Below are 26,246 nucleotides of genomic sequence, written 5' to 3'. Positions count from 1 at the left end.
ATTGTGGACGTAGGCAGAATTTGAAGTTGAAAATTATGATTTCAAGTGTTTGCACTTATAAAAACTCTTTTTAACTTAACCATTTGAAACTTTAACATCCAGACTAATTTTGTTCATGTTGGGTGAAACCCGTCAAGGAATAAATGTTCTTCATTCTCAAGATTCAAATTCGAGATCTCTAATTTAGAATAAAGAAATCCTAATTATCTCACCCACCACACTCCTCGGTGATACCTACAAAAACTTTCATCATAAGAGAGCCATATCATTTTGAGCAAGAGATTTATACAAGTCTCATTTGACAACTGAAGAAAATAGATTATCTAATTCGTATTTTTCCCTGTAACACTTGTCAAACAAAAGTTTGTTGCAACTGTGGCAAGTACTCATTAAAATCTGTGTCATTTTGTGAAAAACTAAAATTAGCTCCATATATCTGCAAAAGAGTAGCTGGATCTTGGATTATCTACTTCCAAGAAGACATGTTAGAAGTAGGACTTCTTTTGATGTTTATATGGACAAAGATGATATCATCTCACTCAGAGCCATTTTTCGCTGATTTTGGAGGTGCGGTAATGTTTCTATATACGACAGAATTATAGAGGAAGCTCCCCTTGTCAGTTATATATGGTGGTAATGATGGTATCTTGTACCTAAACGGATGAAACGTGCATTCACCATTACGTTAGTTTTGAAGCTGTATGGTACTGCATTTGCATTTTGTGGATGCGGTTGTTGGGCAACGCATTCTTAACGTGATGTGATATTATCGTTTGAAATAACCCGCACGTTTTTTCTAAAAGGTTCATTAAGAAGCAGCTGTTATAAGTAGCTCTTTTTTTTTTTTAGCTACCAATGTGCACTTTGTTCGCACACCCAACAGCGGTTCAGTTATTCTCATTTGTCAAGAACGGATGAAATTAAGGACTAGCAGGTTTAGTGGGACCTAGTAACTTCGGTTAGGACATTATATATGTGTTAATAAAATTGGAGGTAGGATTTTCACCAAAAGAGTTCACATCTACAATATATATAAATAAATAAATAATTAATGTAATTTTTCAGAAAAGGTGGTTCGGATAAACCCCCTTCCACTCCTTTAGCTCCATCTCTGGTTAGAATATCCACTAGATAGATACAATGATAGAGTTCGAACTGAGTAAAATAAATAAATTTTGGTATTCTAACCTTGAATTCAAATGTGCAAATCCTAGGACAACCTCTCTGTATATGAAGTAATTAGTAGAAAAATAGCATTCCTTTGATATATTCCTACTATTAATAAGGGAGAGTTGAGAGATGCCTCCGGTTAGGGCCCGGTTAATTATGCAATTTGGGTCAAGGAGAGTAGTTTGTAATTCGACCAAAATAAAATGATTCAATTGGCTAGTGAAAAAGAGTTATGTGTATAATATTAGGCCTTCTTTCTTTGGAAAGAAAATTACGTGAAAGTATAGCCCTATTTAATGTTTAAATACAATATACTAATAGAGTAAATAGTATTATAGTTTTTATAATATCAAGTTAGTTAATGATTAATGTCGTGTAACTTGTTGATTTATACACATTATTTTTTGTGAACGCTTAGTCCGGAGGTTTAATACAAAATGTTGTTCTATCTGCTTAATAGAAGTTCTTGGTTTTTGTAGATACTGAGTTAAACTTGATCTTCCTCAAGCATTTTATATATTGGTTTCCTTTGTTGGAAGTGAATCAAACTTAGAATTGTTAAACTTTGCAAGTAGGCAGAATTTGAACTTGAAAAATTATGATTTCAAGTGTTTGCATTTACAAAAACTCTTTTTAAATTTAATCATTCGTTATTTGAAACTTAACGTCCAGACTAGTTTTGTTCACGTTGGGTAAAACTCGTTAAGGGATAAATGTTCTTCATTCTTAAGATTCAAACCTGAAGTCTCTAATTTAGAATTAAGGAATCCTAATTATCTCACCCAACACACTCCTCGCTGATTCCTACAAAAACTTTCATCATAAGTGAGCCACGTCATTTTGAGCAAGAGATGGATACAAGTCTCCTTTGACAACTGAAGAAAATAGATTATCTAATTCCTATTTTCCTTGTAAACGCTTGTCAAACAAAATTTTGTTGAAACTGTGGCAAGTGCTTATTAAATTCATTGTCATTTTGTGAAAAGCTAATTTTAGCTAGTTGGATCTTGGATTATCTACTTGCAAGAAGACATGTTAGAAGTAGGACATTTTTGGTTGTTTATATGGACAAAGATGATATCATCCCACTCAGAATCATTTTTTGTTGATTTTGGGGTAGCGGTTATGTTTCTAAGTAAGACAGAATTATAGGGAAGTTCTTCCTTTGTCAGTTATATCTGACGGTAATGATGGTATCTTGTACCTAAACGAATATCTCACTTTTCTAAATTAATAGGGAAGAGGACCGAAAAGTGTATTCACCATTACGTTGATTTTTAAGCAGCTGCATGATAATGCATTTTGTGGATGTGGTTCGATTTCTCATTTGTCAAGAATGGATGAAATTAAGGACTTATGGGTTCACCTGAACCTAGTAACTTCGGTTAGGACTTTGTATATGTGTTAATAAAAATGGGGGAGGAAAGATATTCACCAAGAGAGTTCAACATCTATAATTTATAAATAAGAAAGAATCAAATGTAACTTTTTGAAAAATGTGGTTCGAATAAACCCCCTTCCACTCCTCTAGTTCCGCCTCTGATTAAAAGATCCACTAGATAAGTACAATGATAGAGTTCGAACTGAGTAAAATAAATAGATTGTGGTATTCTAAACTTGAATTTAAATGTTCAAATCCTCGAACATCCTTTCGGTATATCAAGGAAGTAATTAGTAGAAAAATAGCGTTCCTTCACGTATTTGTACTATTAATTACTTCCTTTGTCCCAATTTATGTAATACAGTTCAAATTTCAAGAGTCAAACCTGCTAATTTTGATCGTGTATTTGGACAAAGAATTTTTTAAGTTCTTTGACATAAATATTACATGTTTGGAAAATGTGTAAAAGTACTATAAGTCACCGTAATTGACAATTCAAACTATTTGATTTTCATCCCCCAACTTTGCTTTAAGAATCAAATTCCCCTCTTAACTTTGAACAATAGTCATTTTCCCTCCTTTATCCTAATTAACTTGTTTAAATTCCTATTTTACCCTTATATTATCAACTTGTTTTTTTTTTTTCTTTAAAATCATGATGATATTTTTTATCTTCTTACTCTATGTAACAAATTTCCTATAAGAAAATAAATATAATTTTCAAGACGGAAAAAGAAAAGTAAGAAATTCTGATTGAGTATATAACAAGAAATTCTAATTGAGTATATAAATTAATATCGTTCCATAATGAAATAAATGAGAACAATAAGAAATTTTTGTATTAATAATAATCAAAACTCTAATGTCTGTATTTATACAAGTAAAAATAACTTTATAAATATGTTTCAATGCAGGTAATACAAATTAATTAATAAAAACAAAGTTATATTCTATAACAAATTCCTAAAAGATTATCTATTTATAATTAAACGAATTTTAAATTATTATTTAAAAATTCTTCCATTAATGACAACCACAACTTGTTTATATATTGACAATAGAGAAAACGATATCAGTGAAACTTATGTGTGTGTGTGTGTGTGTACATACACACACTTTATGGATTTAATTCTTTTTATTATAGAACGATATTAAGTTATATACTCAATCATAAATATATTAAATATCAATCATAAATAAAGCTTCATGTAAGTTCATATTATAAGTAGAATAATCCTTTTAGAATTTATAACAAAATCTAATGTTACTTTTTATGATTGATATTTAGGTAAAAACATAAATAAATAAATATTATATAATATAAAAAGGTATTACATAGATGAGGGATTAAAAATGTCAAGGGTAAATAGACACTGCATAGGATAAAGGGGGGAAATTGACTATTGCTCATAGTTGAGGAGAAGTTTGATTTTTAAAGCAAAGTTGGGGGTGAAAATGATTTTCACCCATTTAAAACACATGAAAAAATTATTGTCAATTTTTTTTTTTTTTTTTTGAATCCCGAAATTCAAAAAATGCCATATAAATTGAAATAAAAGAATAATAAATAAGGGAGAGTTGAGATGCCTCCGGTTGGGACCGGGTTATGCAATTGGGTCAAGGAGAGTATTTTGTAATTCGACCAAAATAAAATGATTCAATTAGCTAGTGAAAAGGAGTCATGTTTCTATAATATTAGGGCCTTCTTTCTTTGGAAAGAAAATTACCTGAAAACTATACCCCTATTTGATAATAACGTTTAAATACAATATACTAATAGCGTAAATAGTTTTTATTGTATCAAGTCAGCTAATGATTAATGTGTGTAACTTGTTGATTTATCCACATTATTACGTTTTTCTTAATTCTAAAATCTAAATTTGTACTGCTACTAATTTTAGAAAGTAAAATTTAGTCTATTTTATGATACTCTTTTCTTTTTTCTCATGTCTCGGACAATCATTACATATGGTACATTTCTTGAAAACATGTACAATTTTACCAGCAGAATCTAGCAGCCATAGCATTTGTGGAATCCATTTACAACTTTACTCTTAAAATCCTATATTACTCCACAATGAATCATTTTTTGTTTTCATGGAACTATTAAACCAATTAGAAATATGAAGCTACCCCAAGGAAAAAGATTCTCAAAGCCACAAATTGAAAACTGCAAACTTGGCGATTCATATAATACTTCCAATGAATTGAAACTGTTCATACATTTCTATATAAAAAAAAAAACTGTTCTTCACTTTTTTTTATAGTATTTTACTTTTACCTTTTGTTTTTCTTGTGGGAGTTTTTCATATTTTTGTCACTGAGAGTAAAAGTTATATGATTATATCCTTCCTTTTATACTCCCCTTTTCAATTTATGTGTGTTCTCCGACTCGATATGGAGTTTTAAGGAAGAAAAAAAGATTTTTTAAACTTGTGATGTTAAACATGTTATACATCTTAATTTCCTTCTTTATAAACTTTCGGAAAAGCTGGTTTTGTAAATAAATTTAGATACATTTGCATTTGGTCTCTCTGTATAGATTCTCTAGGCATATTCTGCAATTTGTTTTGATAAAAAAAATAGCATTTTTACTTTTACCTTTCTTTTTCCTGTGGGAGTTTTTCATATTTTTGTCACTGAGAGTATAAGTTATATGATTATGTCCTTCCTTTTATACTCCCCTTTTCAATTTATGTGGCACAGTCTGAATCGATATGGAGTTTTAAGGAAGAAAAAAAGACTTTTTAGACTTGTGATGTTAAACATGTAATACATTTCAGTTTCCTTCTTTATAAACTTTCGGACAAGCTGGTTTTGTAAATAAATTTAGATACATTTGTATTTGGTCTCTCTCTATAGATTCTCTAGGCATATTTTGCAATTTGTTTTGATAAAAAAAAAAAATAGCATAAAAAAAAACTTACGCCGTTGCCGGGGATCGAACCCGGGTCACCCGGGTGACAGGCGGGAATACTTACCACTATACTACAACGACCTTGTTGAAAGCAAAGGCTTAGATGTTTCTATTTCGTTTAACTAATGATGCTATGCACAAGACCCATCTCAATATAAGAAATGCTCATTGGTTGTTTTGCTTTGTTTAGTGCACTAACATCTACTCCCTAATTATCAATTTATGTGGCATCTTTCTATGTCGAGAGTCAAACGAGTTTTTCTTTGAATGAGGTTTTTTCGTACGACCTGAAAGTTCGAAGAGGAAAAAGACAGTAGAGCCAAAGCATGGATAATCAAATGGGGCCTCGGTTTCACATTCGATATAGTAATTCTCTGGCCTATTCTTACACTTCTTGTGGGTTAGTCTGAAAAATTCAATCTTTCTACAACTTCAGTGTGACAATATTACGCGTGCTCGATGATTAACTACGTTGCAAACTTGATAATGCAGGGCAATTTAGCAAGGGATACTTCACATTCTGGGCTTTAATATCTATTGCATGGGGTACAGTAAGATCAGCAACGATTTTTGCATTACCATTGATGGAAAGCTGGCCAATAATCCAAAGTGTGCTACATGGCATGTTGGCAAATGACAAAGTGATGGAAAAATTAGAAGACTTAAACTCCAAACTGAATGCATTTATTATAGCCATGCCTGAAGTAGAGAGGGTGTATTTACTTGAGAAAGAAAGGAGCAAGAAAGGCATCAGAATCCGATCAGATTGTTGCTTCACCAAGTCATTGGATTCCCAGAGAAAACAAGTGTATCAGAGTGTATTTTCAGTCTAAAAAGTTCACAGAAGGGTGCTTTATTCCTGCAGTAGAATATGAAGGACTATACGTACCAGAGGCATACCAGGCATATCCAAGATTTTAACTCGATGAGTTTCAATCTACTAAGTTCTTAACACTGAACTTACTGTATTCTTTAAAATTATGGTTTCATAATCAATGAACTGTTGAAATTTTGTTTATATATATATATTGAACCCGCAGCACTAAGGCTACATCTACCACTGATACAACATATCGTCTCTGTCTTTCTGCGAAATAATGCGGACTACATTGATTGTATAGGAGTACTATGATTATACTTCATGCCAGAAAACAGTGTGCTTTTGTTTTCGAAAGTACATTAATGTCTTGTTTGAATTTGTTTTGGACCGTCTGTTTAAACATTGGAAGGACTCTCAGAGCAAAGTATGTAGTCTCTACTGAAATAAATTGAGACGACAGAATGACTTATTCAAGTGACATCTAGCTGATAACAATTTGATATATGTCAAAAGGAAGTCAAAAAAGGTGTGAGAGTTGTGTCATCATACTTCAGAGTCAAAACATTTTAATAGAAACATTAAACTTCCCAAAGGGGATTCTGGAAAAGGGTGATCAGCAAGTTGGTTTCATCAAAACCAAAAGACAAACGAGAAACTTTCAAAAGCAACCAGCTTGTGGCAGTGTAGGGTACTTTGGATTTACTTTCAGAAGTCCATCAAAATTCAAAGTTCAACCATTTAGTGTAGTAAACACAGGTTTGTGGGGATATAATTCCATTTGGTGTACATAGACTAATCCTAGGGCAAGCACCACATGGAATTGAAGCCATTGGCCCTATTGTTTTCGGGCCAGTCCCTAAAGCAGCTCCACTTGCAGTTCGATAACAAACTGTTCCAACAGGAATAGAATGATATTCTCCCAATCCAGTACTCTTTACCTCTATAATAGCATTGTCCAGAACCATAGAGTTCAATATTTCTGCGACTTGTTGACGTGTACACTCAGCAACTTGCCGGTACTTCAAGAAGTCGTGGATTCCCTCCGTAGTAGCGACTGTCTGCTTTGCTATGACCCTGAGGCACGTGTCTCTAAGAATAGTGATGAATTCCTTATCAAGATTTCCCTCCGAGTACCATGCACCACCAGTCAGTTCCTCCGAAGGTTCAAACTCAACAGCCATGTAATGTTTCCTTCCCTTATTTTGGATATTCACGACTTGTTTTATCAACTTCTTTTTCACCAGTGACATCAGGGATTTATCCACAATAGTTGGTGCGAGGTTTGCCTCTTTTTTCACCTCTGCCACCCAGATACCCAGATTCCTTTTACTTTTGACCAAATCGAGCACTATACGGTCAGCATCTACAAGTCCTGGAGTAGCTGAATCCATGTTTGGTCTTTTCCGCTTCATGGCAGCTGCTTCACTTGATCGGCTCATCTCTGTGGTCACATCAATGAAAAATAGAAAACATAAATTATGTAGTGTAGGCAAAACAATATTTCCAGTTCATACAAGAGCAAAGATCAATTCTCTCCCTATAGTCATTCCATCAGAAAGTCAAATCATAAAGGCATGACCATACTATTTGAACTCTCAAGACATTTCTTATTTCAGGTAAAAAGTACAGAGTAAGAATGACGTGGTCCAAACAAACCAAGAGACAGTTGCACAAATCCTGGTGGATTTCTATAAGGAGCTGCTAGGTAAAAAAGAGAGTCAGAGACTGAATGCATTCAGAAGTTTTTTGCAAAATGGGCATAGATTGACCGTCAGCCAACAACTGGACCTGGTTGAAGATTATAATGAGCTAGATGTGAAGAAGGCCATGTTTAGCATAGACAGTAACAAGAGCCCTGGCCCCGATGGGTATGGAAGTGATTTCTACAAAAAAAGCATGGAGTGTTATAGGCAAGGACATCTGTGAAGCCATACTGAAGTTCTTCCAAAATGGACAATTGTTGAAACAACTTAATGCAACGCTGATAACTCTGATTCCTAAAGTTGATGTACCACAAAATGCTGGCCAGTTCAGACCTATAGCATGTTGTAATGTGCTGTACAAGTGTATATCAAAGATGATTTGCCAGAGATTAAAGAAAGCTATCAAGCCTATTGTTGCTGAAAATCAGGCTGCTTTTGTTGAAGGAAGGTCAATTATTCATAATGTATTAATCTGTCATGATATACTAAGGCATTATAATAGGAAAACAACACCAAGATGCCTTATGAAGATTGACCTACGGAAGGCATATGATATGGTCAGCTGGGATTTTATAGCAGAAGCTCTCAAGGGCTATGGATTCCCTGAATATTTTAGAAACTTGGTCATGACTTGCATCACCTCCACAAAGTTTACCGTCAAAGTAAATGGTGAAGGATACGGGTACTTTGAAGGTAAGAGGGGGCTGCGACAGGGTGATCCCATGTCACCACTGCTGTTTGTATTGGTCATGGAGTACTTGTCCAGAATTCTCAAGAACATGAGTGAATTGCCAGACTTCAAGTACCATCCAATGTGTAAAGTTACAAAGTTGACTCATCTAATAATTGCCGACGACCTGATGATATTCTGTAAAGGAAATGTTAGCTCAGTTAGAAGGGTAATGGAAGCTTTGGATCACTTTAGTGAGGTGACTGGATTGGTGGCCAACCTAGATAAATCTAATATGTTCATAGCTGGGGTAGATGAAGATACGAAAGAGCAGTTGCTACAAGAGACAGGGTTTGCACTAGGGACATTACCAATTAGGTACCTCGGATTACCACTATCTTCCAAGATATGGAGTAGCATCGACTGTCATCAATTAGTGGAAAAGATAACCAAGAGAATCTCCAGTGGTTATTCCAGAACTTTGTCATATGCAGGACGAATGCAAGTTCATTACAGCAATTTTATTCTCAATTTATAATTATTGGGGAGCAGTGTTCATCCTCCCTCAAAGTGTTTTGAAAGCTGTGGACCAGAAGTGTAGAGAGTATCTATGGGGTAAGGTAGAAGAGAACAGGAAAATAGCTCTGGTAGCATGGGACACAATTTGTGTACCAAAGAAGGCTGGTGGTCTAAACATCAAGAGCTGCAAGAACTGGAATGTGGCATCTGTGGGAAAACTTATATGGCAATTAGCAAAGAAGGAAGACATGTTAAGGATCCGATGGGTACATGGAGTATATATGAAAGGAGAGCAGGATTTTTGGACACACAAACCACCAAATGACTGCAGTTGGTATTGGAAGAAGGTGAACTCCATCAAGCTCCTGATGACAAGCTGGTACCAAAATGGAACATACTGCCTGACACCAACAGGAAGGTACTCTGTATCTAGTAGTTATAATGCTATGTTGGCGGTGCTCCCTAGATTGAGGACTTCAAACCTCATTTGGAATTCAGTACTGTTGCCACGATACAGATTTACATTGTGGCTGGCCAACCATGGAAAGCTCTTAACTAAGGCAAGACTAATTAGATTGAATATACCAGTACAGGATGATAAGTGTTGCTTATGTGATGAGGCACAAGTTGAGACTCAGTACCACTTATTCACAAGCTGTAAATGGTTTTCTTATCTGAGAGAGGAAATGGAGAAGTGGACTGGGATGACAATGCATAGAAGGGAGGTGAGGCATGGACTGCAGTGGATCCAAAATAAGAGATGGAAACAGTTCAAAAAGGAGTTTGTCACAGCTTCCTGGGGGGCAATGATATACCACACATGCAAGGCAAGGAATTGGAAAATTTTCAAGAAAATAACTCTAGATAAAGAGGAGGTGCTTATACAGATTCAAAAAGAAGTAGCAGAGAGAGTGGACTACCTGAAGGATTCCACGAAGGCACGACGGAGTCAGGCTATAGTTCAGAAATTTTGTAGTTAAACTGCTAGTTTTTACTTCTGCTGTTTAGTAGGAGTTGCACTTAAGGTTGTAAGTGTTTATTGGTGAGGCTTTCCTGGGGCCTAAGAGCACTAGTAACATTCCTGAAGGTGGCTAGTCACTCTTAGGTTCTATCTGCTTGTATAAAGTTTGATGGTTGTGCTAATAATACACAATCTATTGCCAAAAAAAAAAATATGACTGACTACCTGATTACAATGAACCTCATTCAAAATTCACATCCCTCTTTAGAAATCCAGCATTTTTCATTTGGACTAGGTTTCCTTAACAAGAGGATGAATCTAGAGGAAGGTATATTATAACTCTGCTAAAACTGTTTTCTCTCTCATAAAATACAGATACGCATACACCGGGACCCACAGAATCAATCATCCTAACCTAAAACATGGCATCCCTCTTTGGCACTTGGCACTTTGGACCGTGCTCTGTTGAGGTGAAATGCACATTAGATTACTATATGTTACAAACATATGTGACTGCATACTAAGATTGTAAGATAGATTTATTAAGAGCAGTAGCATATGGTCTCCAACTTCGAATTCTACTACCAACCTAATAAACTTAGTCCACACTTCCAAGAAAATAACAATCATATCGCAGGACCGAATCATCCATTCCATAAAGCTTAAAGACAGAGAAGTTTGAAAAGGAAAAGAAAAAACAACGTCGAGCTTTTCTTTCTTTTATTTTTATTTTTTATAAGGACAATAAAACTTTTCTGAAAAAGAAATTAATCGGTAGTCTTCCATCTCATGATTTAAACAGCTTGATAAAACTTTTCGAAGAAGAAATTTTACTTAGTTTTTCTCAGAATATTCTTTATGTATTCTCCAAAAACAAAGTTCACGCCAAAACGCCTATTTTGGATTTTCAATTTCGTCTCCGCAGTAATTAAAAATTTTTATCTCAAAATTAAGCATCCTATTCAACCTTTCATTGTACTATCTCCTTCAATTAATTATTTAAACATTATGAATAATTAAGCATGTTTTTCCTCTTGTTAAAAGAAATGTGCAGTTAAATTAGGATCAGGAAGGTTACTTAACAACACAATAAAGGTAAACAAATGCACCAATAACATAATGTCTGCAAATCCACATAAACATATCATATACAGAAACTAAGTTACTCGGACTCGGCAGTTTGGGTGCCGTACCCGTGTCGACACGACACTGACACGGGTAAGGGTATGGGATCTGTGTCGGATCCGAGATCGTGTGTGTTGGGGAAAATTCAAGATTTGAAGAGATGGGAAACAGAATACCTTCAATTCCGCTGCTATGTAGTAACAGAGACATGGGTTGTGTTGTACTGGGAAAAAACAGAGACGTGGAAAAGGTTTTGTTGGGGAAGAAGATTTAGAGAAGAAGACGCAGATGCAGAGACGAACAAAGATGTAGAGAGTAAAGGCAGATTGCAAGTTGAAGCTTGAATTTCAACGAGTGTAGTACTGGAATCTTACCTCAATTTGTTGATTTCACCGGATTCAATACATCTATGGAGATTGTTGGCTGCCCAAAAAAATAAAAATAAAAATTAGGAATTGAACCCTTTGCTAATTTGCTGCCACCTTGGTTGGTCTATGAGGATAAACATTACATATAATTACAACTAAAATTCTATTTTTTTTCACACCCTTTTCAAAAACAAAATTTACAGTTTTAATTTTAGAGTTTCAATCTAAATAATATACAAGTATTTAACTCTAAATTAAAGACCTGTATATGCTTTGAAGGCAAACATTTTTCATTTAAGTAAACTTCATATATATTTTTTGAGATGGAATTTTTTTATTTTTTTGGGATTAAACTTCATATATATTACAAATAAGTATATGCTCTAAGTAAGCAAATTGTATTAATTAACCTAATTATGCTATTTATAAATGTTTTCTTGGAAAAAAGGGATAATATCTAAATTAATTATTAGCATGTTAATTTTTCATAATTATGCATATTTTTTATAGCTATATTTTTATATTTAAAATTTATTTTTAGCCGAATCCCCGCACCCGTACCCGTACCTAGATCCGTATCCCCGAATCCTAAAATTTTGATCATGAAGGATCCGACCCTCGGATTTGTACCCGTGTCGGACACCCGCACCCGAGTCCGAGTAACTTAGTACAGAAAAGAATCAACCAGGAAAGCATTCCATAGAATTTGATTAAAACAAGGTTCTATGAACAAATACTATTACTTCATAGAAAACAAACAAAGGAATCACAAGAAATAAAGAAAACGTCAAGAAATAGACAGACTTTAACCTTGATGCAAAAAAGTCAAGAAATAGACAGACTTTAACCTTAATGCAAAAGGTTGCGTGAAGAGAACTTCCAAATTTCCTATTATATTGGACTGAAGTACGAGAACAAATTTCCTTCGAAACAAAGCTTATGTAATAGTTATTGCAGAATCTGAATCCAACTGTACTTCCCTCAGGTTGAACAACTTAATGGAATCCAATATTGTTGTAAATGACATAGAACTAGGCGCGGCAATTTTATTTTATTTTTTTGAAACTGGTAACTTTCTAAGCGTGGCAATTTTATTTTGAAATAACGAAGAACAGCAGAGGTTAAAGGCAAGAAAAGATTTTACTTTACCTTTCCAAATGGTTCTACAAGTTGGTGGATTTTTATTATCTATCCCCTAGCTTCTCCTTTCTCGCCAGCTTGAACAGACAATAAAATTTAATATCATCTCCAAAGCTCAATTCAACTAATCAAACCTTAATAAGAATTTATAAAATGGACGTAAGAAACTTCCCTGGAAGCTCAAAAAACAATTCAAAAGCCATTTACATAATCGTTAATGATAGTCGATAAAAGAATCTCTGGCAAGCATCAAGTAAAAGGCCCTAACTTCTTTACCAAATTACATAACAAGAAATAAGCAACTCCTCATCAAATATCAGAAAATTACTTTCTGATGTTATTTGCAAGATTGGAGACCTATGTAGGTAAAGAAAACTTAGAGTGCAAAGCCCTTTTCCTTTTGAACTTATTGGTGTTCAACTCATATTAGTGAGATTATCAAACCTCTCTATAACAGTCATCCTCTATAACAGTCATTTTTTCCATGACATTATATTAAATGTTCTCTATAATAGCATTTTGCTATAGCAGCCAAAACTTATCGAGACAAATGATGTTGTTATAGAGACGTTTGACCGTATTTTCAAATTACGATGTAACACTACTACTATTTATGAAACTTTAAGAATCAATAAGCTGTGTGGCACCAAGTGCCAACTACTCGGACTCGGCAGTTTGGGTGCCGTACCCGTGTCGACACGACACTGACACGGGTAAGGGTATGGGATCTGTATCGGATCCGAGATCGGGTGTATTGACCAAAATTTTGGGGAAAATTCAAGATTTGAAGAGAATACCTTCAATTCCGCTGCTATGTAGTAACAGAGACATGGGTTGTGTTGTACTGGGAAAAAACAGAGACGTGGAAAAGGTTTTGTTGGGGAAGAAGATTTAGAGAAGAAGACGCAGATGCAGAGACGAACAAAGATGTAGAGAGTAAAGGCAGATTGCAAGTTGAAGCTTGAATTTCAACAAGTGTAGTACTGGAATCTTACCTCAATTTGTTGATTTCACCGGATTCAATACATCTATGGAAATTGTTGGCTGTAGATCGGCGTCTTTACAGCTCGAAGAAAGGAAAAATTCAGCCAAGCAGCTGCTACTCTCGCATCGCCACTCTGGGAGGACGACAACTCCGATGGGTTGTTACTGTACTGCTGCTGGTGATACGGACATATAATTACAACTAAAATTCTATTTTTTTTCACACCCTTTTCAAAAACAAAATTTACAGTTTTACTTTTAGAGTTTCAATCTAAATAATATACAAGTATTTAACTCTAAATTAAAGATCTGTATATGCTTTGAAGGCAAACATTTTTCATTTAAGTAAACTTCATATATATTTTTTGAGATGGAATTTTTTTTTATTTTTTTGGGATTAAACTTCATATATATTACAAATAAGTATATGCTCTAAGTAAGCAAATTGTATTAATTAACCTAATTATGCTATTTATAAATGTTTTCTTGGAAAAAAGGGATAATATCTAAATTAATTATTAGCATGTTAATTTGTCATAATTATGCATATTTTTTATATCTATATTTTTATATTTAAAATTTATTTTTAACCGTACCCGTACCTAGATCCGTATCCCTGAATCCTAAAATTTTGATCATGAAGGATCCGACCGTCGGATTTGTACCCGTGTCGGACACCCGCACCCGAGTTCGAGTAACTTAGGTGCCAAGTATGACATTGTAAATTAAGGGTAGGGCATAAAAGGCTGTTGTGCATGGGCCTTTACTTATGCTACAGAATTAAGGATTAAAAAACTGAATAAAATGCTTGTTGCTCATTTTATACAGCCTAATAATAAACCCAGAAAGACAAAACTCTTTCACTCTGTTTGGATGGTCGTTACCCATGGTTTCATAATGTACAGTATCATATTATACTGTATTAGTGAATACAATGTTTGGATAGACCGTATCATTTGTTTGGGGTTTAATAACATTTTCATAAGTAACCACGGAAAAATCACCAAATCCGTGGGTTACAAAAATTGAGCTTTTTCATGGTCATATAACAATGGGTTTACAACACCATAAAAGGACAGCCCGATGCACTAAGCTCCAGCTATGTGTGGGGTCCAGGGAAGGGCCGGACCACAAGGGTCTATTGTACGCAACCTTACCTTGCATATCTGCAAGAGGTTGTTTCCACGACTTGAACCTGTGATCTCCAGGTCACATAACAGCAACTTTACAACACCATACAATATAATTTTAAGAACAATGAAAACAAAACATGGTATCAGTGAAAACAATACAATAATGAACCACGGGAAACAACCATCTAAACAAGGAGTTTGTGTAACGCTAATGGAAAATTGTAGAGAATTGTGAATCTCTGAATATATATTGATTATAAAAATCAATAGGATCAATTGAGATACATATACATCACTTCATCACAACCATTTACTACTATAAAGTGACTGAGGAGGAACACTTAATATCAATCAATTAGCATAAACCAATTAATACAACACAATTTGATAAAGAAATCGACTTTCTAAAAAAATAAATTTAAAAGAGTGAGGAAGAAAACCTGGAGACAGACTCAAATTGAACAAAACCTACGGCAATCAGTTTTAATTTTCGGATTCTTTAAGGAATCGCTGGTAATATTTGCTCCTGTTTTTTACCTAGGTTTTGAGAGTGTAAAAGCCCACAATAGTTACTTAAGTACGGGCCACAACCCAAAGTTATTCTTACTCTTTTAATATGAAGCACTAATAGTCCTCTATGAGCCCGTTTGGATGGGCTTAAAAAAAGTGACTTTTATGTGTAAAGTGCTTTTAGAACTTTTAAGTGCTGAAAGTTATTTTTATAAATAAGCAGTTGAGTGTTTGGATAAAAGTGCTTATGCTGAAAATAAGTTGTTGATGTGTTTGGTAAATAAGTGCTGTTAAGCACTTATTTTCTGTCAAAATGACTGAAATACCCTTAAAGCTGTTAACACCATAAATAAGTTGATTTAAAAGATTTTTAAACTCTAAAGTTGATTCAAATCAAAAGTAATTTATATTTTAAAATCACTTCCACTATAAAATGTTTATTTAAGTTAATTTTATAAATACATGTTACTTAAGGGGGGTGCATGAGCTAAAAGAGACACTTATTTGCGTTTCAAAATTGCAAAAACATTAAAGGTTCTCCTTATCGCATAGCAATATACACAAACCTAAGAACTAAGCAATGCTATCAACTATTTGATACTAATCAAGGTATGTTTTGATAAATAATTGGTGACAGTTCAGGTAGGAAAACGCAAACAACTCATAGTTCGGGTAGGAAACTCACAAAAAATTATAGTTTTTTTAATCATTATCTCTAAAAGAAATCACCAAATAAATTAATGCAAAATTTGCAACAAAAAAAAAAAATTGCAAGCAAATATCTGTAATAGTGAAAAAAAAAACCTAAAAGATGAAATTAGGTCTCCGATAACCACAAAATAAATTTAAAAAATTAACTAAATTAAATCAAAATTTTCACTCTTTCGAAACTTTTCGCGCGTACCAAAATAAGCATAAAATTACAAAAAAAAAAAAAAAAAAAAAAAAAAACTCGTCAGATACACAATCTGTCACAAAAATTGCAACTAATCAATTGCAAAATTTTGCTGTTTCGGATATTTTTGCGCATAACAACATGAACATAAAATTAAAAAAAATAAAAACAGCTCGTCATACACACAATCAGCCTCAAAAATTGCAAAAAAAAAAAAAAAAAAAATTGCAAAACAAAATAGTAATTAAAGTGTACCTGTTTATGTTTTGTGAAATCGAATAGAAGATAGATGAGCTTCCTTAATATTGCTGATTTTGAAATTAGGGTTTACAGTGATGAAAAATTTGAGCCCGTTTGGATGGGCTTAAAAAAAGTGACTGCGTTGTTTGTAGAAGATGATGAAAAGAGGAAGAGATCCTCACTTTTAGGGCTTTAGTGTGGGAATTAGAATAAAATATACGGAAAAGTAAAAATTACGCGACTTTAAAAGTAATTTAAGCCCCCCCCCCTCACCCCCACTTTATTTTTGCCGACGTATTCAAACAAAAATTATACTTCTGATCAACTGCCCTTCATCCAAACGGGTCTATGTTTGGTCCCCATCCCCTTCAAAATTATTTAAAAGTCGACCAAAAAACTTTTTACCTATAATGAATATTTTCTAAAACTTTTTTTTGACAAAGAAAAATAATACGAAATTATTTTTATATTTTTTTGAAAAAATTATCAGTTATTTTGATGGAAAAAAAAAAAATTCGGATCGGTTTGAGTTATTTTAGTAGACCATAAAAAATTATCATCTACTAAAACAATACAAATTTAAAAACTTATCCCGATATCCCACCATATCACCAAACAACCACTTAGTCCAATTGTTGACCCCAATGTATAAGCAGTAATATAAGGCCAACTAAAGTAATAAAAGGGTATGAATGTTTTACTATTTTTCAAAGTTCAAGGGTAATTTTGGCCCTTTTCCGTAAAATATAAGACATACAAAAGTAATTTTATTGGTCAACGAAAATGGCTTTTAAGCCCCCCCTCACCCCCACTCCTTTAAAGACCCACCCCGCCCAAAAATATTTTTTTTTCCAAGACTTTTGAAGAATGTATTCAAACACTAAAATAAGCTAAAAAGGGCTTCTAAGTTGGTTTGACCAACTTATAAGCCCATCCAAACGGGTTCTATGTTTGGTCCTAACAAATGAATTTCGTTAAGGACTAATGGAAGAAGTCACCTGGAAGTCAAATGCTTCTTACCTTAAAAGTCGACCAAAAAGACTTCTTTACCTATAATGAATATTTTCTAAAACTTTTGGTTTCTTGCACAAAACTCCTTGGTGTTTGGTTGTCACACTAAATTATATCGAAATTATAGCTTTTGCAATAATTTATTTTATCTGAGAGGTGGGATAAAATAATTTTAAATTTGATGGAATAAGCAAAATATTCAGGATTAAGTTTGAGATTTTTTACTGTATTTAGTAGACCATAAACACAATAAAAAAAATTGTCATCTGCTAAACACAATACAAATTTAATCTCAAACTTATCCCGGGATATCCCACCATATCCTATGTACCAAACAACCACTTAGTCCAATTGTTGTATGTTCAATGTAGAAGCAGTAATCACATAGAGGCAACAACAGCAAAATTTGTTGTGCAATGGTGTTTGCAAAAGGGATTTGAAAGTTTTACATTAGGGGTGTGTTCGGTATGGAGGAAAACAAATGTTTTCCAATTTTCTCATGTTCGTTTGGTCAAAAATTTTAGAAAACATTTTCTTTTGGAAAACATTTTCCTCAAAATTGGGAAAAATGACTTTCCTAATAAAAGTAAGGAAACAAGTTCACAAGTTCATTCCACCAACCACCAAACCCCACGCCACCCCACACCCCCCACCCCCGCCCAAAAATAATTTTGTTTTCCAAAAAAAGTTTTGACATTATTTTTGGTTTTTCCCAAACCCCACACCCTAACCCCTCCCCTCAAAATTATTTTTTTTGAAAAAAAAAAAAGTTTCTACTTTCTTTTTTTAATTTCCACCCACCCCCGCACCCTACCCCTCCCCCACCCCGCTTTTTTATTAATCCGGAAAAAAAATTAATATTTTTTAAAAAAATGTTTGACATTTTTTTGGGTTTTTGCACCCGCAACCCCCAACCCACCCCACGCCGCACCCTACCCCCATCCCCGCCCCAAAAAAATATTTTTTAAAAAAAAGTTTTGACATTTGTTTTGGTTTTCACCCCACCCTACCCGCACCCCCCCCCAAACGGTTAAAAAAAAAAATTAATATTTTTGAAAAAAAGTTTTGACATTTCTTTTGGTTTTTTGCACCTTTTCGCCACCCCCAAATATTTTTTTTTGAAAAAAAAGTTTTGACATTTGTTTTGGTTTTTGCACCCACCCCCCCCCCCAAAAAAAAAATTGAAAAAAAAGTTGACAATTATAAAAATTGAATATTTGCGTGGTTAAAAATTAAAACTTTTGGAGGGGGTGATGGGGTATTCTTGGTGGTGAAAATTTTTTTTTTTTTTGGGGTAGGGGTGTAGAAACCCGCAAAAGACAATAAAAAACTTCAAAAAAAATTGTTGGGGGGGGGGGGTGTTGGTGTGGTATGGGTTCCATTGAAGGGGGCAGGCGGGTGATGGGGGATGTGGTCGTGTAGAAAATTCAGAAAAAAAATTAAAAACTTTAAAAAAAATGTTGTGGGGGGAGGCGTAGGTGCGGGGGGAGGGGGTGGTGTATGGTTTACGGGAGTGGTTGGGGGTGGGGGTGCAAAAAAAAATAGAGAGGGGTGGGGGCGTAGGGGTGGGTGGGTGGGTGGGAGTGGGGTGTGGGGGTATGGGGTTGGCTTGGAGTTGGTGAGGGTTGGGGTGGGGGTGCAAAAAACAAAAAAAATCAAAAGAATTTTTTTTTTTTTTTTTTGGGTGGGGGGTGGGGGCATAGGTGGGTGGGTGGGAGTGGAAACAATGTATGGGGTTGGGTTGAGGTTGGTGAGGCTTGGATGAAAAAAAAAAAAAAATTGTATTTTCCGAAAACGTTTTCTATCAACCAAACGAACATGAGAAAATAAGTAAAGAAATTCACTATTTTCTACTACCCAATAATTGAAAAAAATAAGTGGAAATTCACTTATTTTCTAGGAAAACATTTTCCTCCATACCGAACACACCCTAGAGATTGACTATTTGGTTATTGTGAATATGCTCCAAAACAAGTCCACAGAAAATCTCAATTTGAAGAGGCTCATAAGGATACCAACAACTATATTGGAAATTCTTCAATCAGCTTCACACATTGTCTCAAGGAAGCTAACATGATAGGAGACTCTTTTGCTAAAATGGCCTCTAGTAGTGGAAATGAAACATTTTTTTCCTCTTCACAACATTTACTATAAGAGGTGAAAGGTTTAATTCAACTAGATAACGGGCCGACTTAATAAATAACCCCCTCAAAACTATTTAGGCAAAAATGGGCTAAAAAGCAAGTCATAACATAACCCACCCAATTCTTCTTAAGCTTTTAATTTCCTTGATTGTTCTTTTATAATTTTTTATTGCCTAATAAAACCATTTTCTTTCTTTATTAATGACTATATATAACATATCAAAATAAAATAAAAAAAATTTGAAAATATTTTGACATGATTTTGCATGAGTCAATTTAGATTGCATATCATCGCAACTTTTTATGGGCGCCGAAAATATCCCTGACATCAAAAAACAAATAAATAAAAAAATCAGATCTATGATCTAATTTTGTAAGGCAAAGTTTCATAGAAACTATGTCTTGTCCGGCATAGTTCTGTATAAATTAATTTTATCTGGTATAATTTCATTTCTGCAAAACTTATGTTAGACAAGACAGTTTCTATAAATTGATGCCAAACGAATTAAACTACGCAACTTATGCTGGATAACTTAATTTCTACTGAATTATGTCAGACAAGGCATAGTTTCTATGTTGAAATTTCCTAGAATCTTTGATTTCGTAGACCAGCGAATAAGGATACTTTACCCCCGTAAATTTTCATTAAATGAGAAGCATGGGTAAAAATTAAAGACCACTCCGTATGAAGGAAGGGTAATCCGCGCAAAAAAAAAAAAAAAAAAAGACCTTTTATGGGCTGAAATGGGTTGGACTGAAATGAGCACACACATTTTTTTTTTTCCGCGGATTGCCCTTCATTTGGGGTGGTCTTTAATTTTTGCCCTTCAAATTGGTGGTTTTAATTTTTGGCCTTCACCTAATACCCCAAAGTTGTGGGTTCGAATCTCAGCTCAATAAAAAAAATCACAAGGCTGATATTTGGATTCTCAAGGTAGAATTTTGCTTCAAAATTTTGCAAAATTCTATCCATACAAATTCTGCCTTGAGGCAGAATTTTGCAAATTTTGCTCATGTAAATTCTGTCTTAAGGCAGAGTTTTGAAGTCAAAACTCTACCTTACAAATTTTTTAAAATTTTTAATTAAGCGGAGGTTCGAATCCGAAATCAAGAAATTTTTAGCGAATGGCAAAAATTAAAGACCACCAATTTGAAGGGGAAAAAATCAAACACCATCCCCAACGAAGGGAAATCCTGCAAATTGCCCAGCTAATAATTGAACGGGTTAATAATCGGGTCATTGGCAGAAATGTCCCTAATTTGAGGTGGTCTTTAATTTCTGCCATGCAATATGCTTGTCTTTAATTTTTATCCTTCAACCTTTTAAGTCAAAAATAGCTGGACGAAAATACCCTGGGGTAAAAACACGATGGATCCAATGACGGATCTACATATTAAATTTGGGTGCTTGAGCACCCATTGACCTGGACACGGATACGTAGAATATAGGTAGAAAATTTAGGAAAATGTATATAAAGAGTGAGCAAGCACCCAATAAATGAAATGTCTATCGGGTACTTTGGTGAGGGAAGGGTGCTGAAGGGTTCATGAATTTACGGAGGCGAGGGTTGACTTCTCACCCCAAACAATGTAGAGTTTACTCAGTCAAACTAATCCTTCTTCCTTATATTATTATTATTATTATCAAGGTAAGGTACTTCATGTTCTCTTTTGCCCAATTGAATCCTTCTCTTTTAATTCTTTTACGGTACAATTTTTTTCAGATTTTTGTCCCAATACTACTCCTAATTCTTTTCAGATTATTTTTTCGTTGGCTATTGTTTTACCTTCTTTATTTCTTTACTTGCTTTTTTACTTTATCTAATTCTCTATAGCAAAGAAAGAAATAAAAAATCTACTTAAAAAATGAAAGACTCCGAAGCAGGGGCGGAGGGAGAGTATTAATTACTAACTTTTGTTTAGATCCTGTACATGTATTAATTTTTTAATTAAATATGTATAAATATTTAATTGTGAACCCATTAACTATGACGATTATGAGTTTGGCAGCAAGTTTAGACTCATAAACTCCAAATTCTAAACGATTATGAGTTTGACAGCAAGTTCAGACTCATAAACTCTAAATTCTAGCTCCGCCTTCGCTCCGAAGTTTGACTACTTCTAAAGACGGACAGTTCTTTCAGAATCGTAAAACTTACCCAAAAATCATTTCTCGTGTGTTTTTCATCACAAATTTCCGATATTCATAACATTAATAGTACGAGTTTTCACATTATCTTTTTTCACCTTTGTGTTCATGAAATAGTTGTACACTTATACTATAATCACTTTACGTCAAAGAAAAGTTAAGCACCCACGAACCCAGAATCCTGGGTCCGCCACTGATGGATCATGAAGCTTGAGCAACTATAGAAGGAGTAGGAATCCCGGGGAAGCAGAGAAAACTACAGAAGGTGGAAGAGATGGGATGTGGGGTCCATGTTTGGTGACACGTGGAGATTCTTGGGAGCTTCGTGATACTCTTTGTGATTGATTCTCAGCCGTTAGATCGTATCGGTGGGGTCAATTGTGATTATTTGACGGTGCCGGATGGGTTCTTAATTTAACTACTATGGAGGACTGGCAAGAGGGGAGCACATACTGAACTGAAACTGAATGCAATACATTACTAGTGCTAGTATTTATTTTAATATATTTATTTCCTTTATTAGTATTAAATACTATTGTTTACCCCGAATTTAGGTAATCAATTGAATTTGTAAGTAAGGTATATGATACGTGGATAAACATTAATCTATTTTTGGTTTTTTATGGAATATATATATGGATTTGTGTGCAATGGTATGTATATAGGAATATATGCGTTAATAACTTGAATAAATACGTTGCTATGGATGATTAAGTTAATGGTATTAGAAGAGTAAGCTAAAGACAATAATATTCCACTGATTCGGGCCAAGGATAGAAATGATATATATTTCCTGATACAATGTTCTTAGATCCTAAAAGCTAACCCCTTAAAAGTAAGGAAATGCCCCCTATTTATAGTTTTGTCTTATGGGCCTTGCATACAACATAAAACCCTTTTAGAATAAAGAAAACCCTAAAAGGATAAGGTTGGGTCGTACGGTTTGACACTCGTACGGTTGTCGGTACAATGTGACAGAGCGATGTTGACGTGTGGCGATTTTGTAACTGATTAACTGGACTAACGTCCACGATCAACTAGGTCATCTTTGACCGGACTATCGACCACTATCAACTCGGTCATGGAGAAACCGGACTGGCTGTGATGCGGAGTTTGATCCGAAGATACCGGACTAAACAAATTTGTTTCACTTTTCTCAAATCAGCCGCAGCTGGTGCAATTCCACCAGTCCGAAGGGAAGACTCGGTACTCACGTCTGTCTCTTCTTATCTCCGGTCCCCGGTCTCACAGGTCTTACATACATCCGGTTTTTACCGTACACAACTATATTATTTTGTTTTGAATATTGGTGTGAGAAGGATATGGAGCACAATCTCTATGACTATGGAATTTGGAACTCTGTGCCAAAATAGTTTAAGCTAAAAGTGTAATTTAAATCTTTTGCATCAAAAATCTGAATAATTCGATGGATTGGAATGGATTTTTTTTACTACAATATTGAACTTTTTTAGTAATTTATGTCATTTTCTTTAATAATATATTTGGATTCTAAAGTTAGGCCTTACTTGACTAATTTTGAAATCTAAAGTTATGCCTTAAAATGCTAACTTGACTAACTTTATAATCTAAAGTTATGTCTTAAGGCCTAACTTGACTACCTTTGGAATCTAAAATTAGGCCTTAAGGCTTAATTTGACTAACTTTGAAATCTAAAATTATGCCTTAAGGCCTAACTTGACTAACTTTGGAATATAAAGTTAAGCCGCCTAATTTGACTAATTTTGGAATCTAAATTTAGGCCTTAAGGCCTAACTTGACTAACTTTGAAATCTAAAGTTATGCCTTAAGGCCTAACTTGACTTAACTTGACTAATTTTGGAATCTAAATTTAGGCTTTAAGGCCTAACTTGACTAATTTTGAAATCTAATAAGGCCTAACTTGACTAATCTTGAAATCTAGTAAGGCCTAACTTGACTAACTTCGGAATTTAAAGTTAGGTCTTAAAGGCTAACTTGAGTAACTTTGGAATCTAAAGATATGTCTTAAAGCCTAACTTGACTAACTTTGGAATCTTCAAATTATCCTTGTGTTTTGGTGCTGCCCGTCCAATCAAAGATGCAAATTTACAGCTTTATTTCTCTTATAGTCAACTTCTTTGTTCTTCTTTAAGTCACTGAGAAAGAGTTCAACACTAAAGCAAAATGGAAATTTAGTAAACAATTTACGTGTACATTACATAATTGCAACATTATACCTTATATTTGACATTCCAACAACAGCACTACACCCTAACCATGCCTCGACCAGTCATAACGGCACAGATAATTATAAGCATATTATAAAGCGTTGTTGGTGAATATAACCATGTTAATGAGCTAATTTCAAACAATTAGATCTAAGTTATATTGTATTTCAACATCAATAGCTTATTTAAGACAATTGAAACCAACACTAACTACAACCAGTAGTGAAAATATTTAGTAAATCATAAGTTACTATCTATGATGTGCACCATCGCCTGTATATATGTCAATATCAACCATTGGAAATATTTTTCACTAAATAATGTAATCATGTCTCTCTGAGGTACTTCTATTGTTCTTCGAAATTTAATTTGTGAAATGATTCTAAATCTATCTCATAGTAATAAAGGAATTAAAACTACTCAACCTACAAATGTCAGAAACTAAAACTTCTAAAACACGATCCCATTAATTGTTATTGTTGAAGTGGCACTATCTCTATTGTGACATTTTTATCAAATACCAAATGGGCTTCTTATATTTGTCCACCAGAAGAAAACATCTCAAGTAATATAGTATAAACAAATGCATTAGATTCAAACCAAATCACAAGCAATACAGTGAAAACGAAAATGATCACAAATGTACAAAAGTCCTAGGATTTATATGCATGCTTGTGGATAGGTAACTGGGTTCTTGTAGGTATTAATAATTGATGTGTCCTTCAACTTGAGAAAAATACACAAAGATTAAGAGTTTACTTTTTTCCTCTAAATCAATTGTTATGTTACATCATGAAGAAGGGAAAGCCACCTGTTAATCTTGTAATTGGGTAGTATCAAGTATCAACAGTAGTCTAACCAAGAAAAGCATAACTGATATCAAACACTAAATTATGTCACCAAAATAGGTTTAATGAATCAGAATTAAACGCAGATTCATATGATTACAAAATGATTAAAAACAACAAACACCAAATTAAAAATCAAACTAGCATATATCACTGTAAAATTGAAAATGAAAGAAATAAGAGCTTACTTATACCAATGCAATGCGGGTCAAAGAAAAAATGTTATGTTTTAGGTTGGAGGGCATTTTGATAAAAAAAAGATTCATTAAATGAAGGCTGAAGTGGTGAAAACACCCTTAAACTTAGACAAATTATTACTTTAGTCCCAAACTATTGCAACACTTAAAAACACCCCTAATATTGGCAAATCCCAATTTAAATTCACCCCATCTTGCCACATGGCACAACAAGAAAATGCCAAGTGGATAGCGCGTGGATTCACGTTGCTGAGGTGTCCTAACACGGGGTGAATTTAAATTGAGTTGGCCAAGATTAGGGGTGTTTTTAAGAGGGTCAATAGTTCAGGGACTAAAGTACGAACACGTGTCAAGTTTAGGGGTGTTTTCACCACTTCAACCTTAAATGAAAGAAAGGGCAAAATTAAAGACCAGCCCATTTGAAGGACAAAAATTAAAGACCAACTCATTTGAAGGACAAACCGTGCAATTTTGTGTTAATAATCAGCCCAGACTTAAATGGGTTTGAACGGATCATGCTTTCATGGGCTGATTTTGCTACTCGTACTCGTACACAATCTTTTACTGCCGTGTATATACAACGTACCATGACCAAGAAAAAAGAAAATAGAGAAAAAGAAGCCAGAAAAAACAAATGTTAGTTCTATCAAAGTAAATTTTAACGGAGGGCCTATTGCTGGAGAAATGCCAATACATATTATTGTAAATACAAACATCACCTTATATGTAATAGAATAGAAGCATATATATATTTGTAATACACAAAGTCCTAATTAATAACGAAAAAACAAGCAAAATATGAGAAAATCTGTCGTACACAATTACACAGCCAAACACTTGCTCAACATATTCAAAGAAAACAAAGTATGTCTATGAAACCATTCTGTTGGGTTTGATGCGGTATACTTCATTTTTATTATGTGTCTCACACAACTTACACTAATTGTGTGAGAGACCTTTTTGCCACACACAAATATGGACCCAAAATTTATGGACTCAAATGTATAAAATTTGGATCCATTTTTTTGCGAAACAAAAAAATGTCTCACATATGACACATAATAAAGTTCTTCGGGTCAAGGGACTTTTTTCTGATAGAGAAACTTTTAAGTTTTACCAAGAATATACATGACCTGCAAATGAAATCTTCGGTT

General features: G+C 34.1%; 1 protein-coding gene across 4 annotated transcripts; it reads right to left on the bottom strand.

Annotated features, from left to right (window-relative positions):
• Nucleotides 1–6,736: 6,736 nt before the first annotated feature.
• Nucleotides 6,737–15,451, bottom strand: LOC132048927 (uncharacterized). 4 transcript variants are annotated; one of them, XM_059439608.1, is made up of 3 exons: nt 15,332–15,448; nt 12,784–12,851; nt 6,737–7,729 (listed from the first exon to the last, which is right to left on the bottom strand). In XM_059439608.1, the coding sequence occupies exon 3, from the start codon at nt 7,725–7,727 to the stop codon at nt 7,005–7,007; it is 723 nt and encodes a 240-aa protein (XP_059295591.1). In that variant the 5' UTR covers nt 7,728–7,729; nt 12,784–12,851; nt 15,332–15,448; the 3' UTR covers nt 6,737–7,004. The 4 variants fall into 4 exon arrangements, with proteins under 4 accessions (XP_059295591.1, XP_059295602.1, XP_059295596.1 ...); XM_059439619.1 differs by lacking the exon at nt 12,784–12,851 and having other exon boundaries at nt 15,429–15,451; XM_059439613.1 differs by lacking the exon at nt 12,784–12,851 and having other exon boundaries at nt 15,332–15,355.
• Nucleotides 15,452–26,246: the final 10,795 nt, after the last annotated feature.

Source organism: Lycium ferocissimum, chromosome 1 (genome assembly GCF_029784015.1).
Source record: "Lycium ferocissimum isolate CSIRO_LF1 chromosome 1, AGI_CSIRO_Lferr_CH_V1, whole genome shotgun sequence".
Classification (NCBI taxonomy): Eukaryota; Viridiplantae; Streptophyta; class Magnoliopsida; order Solanales; family Solanaceae; genus Lycium; species Lycium ferocissimum.
This window is presented reverse-complemented; position numbering and strand designations above follow the sequence as displayed.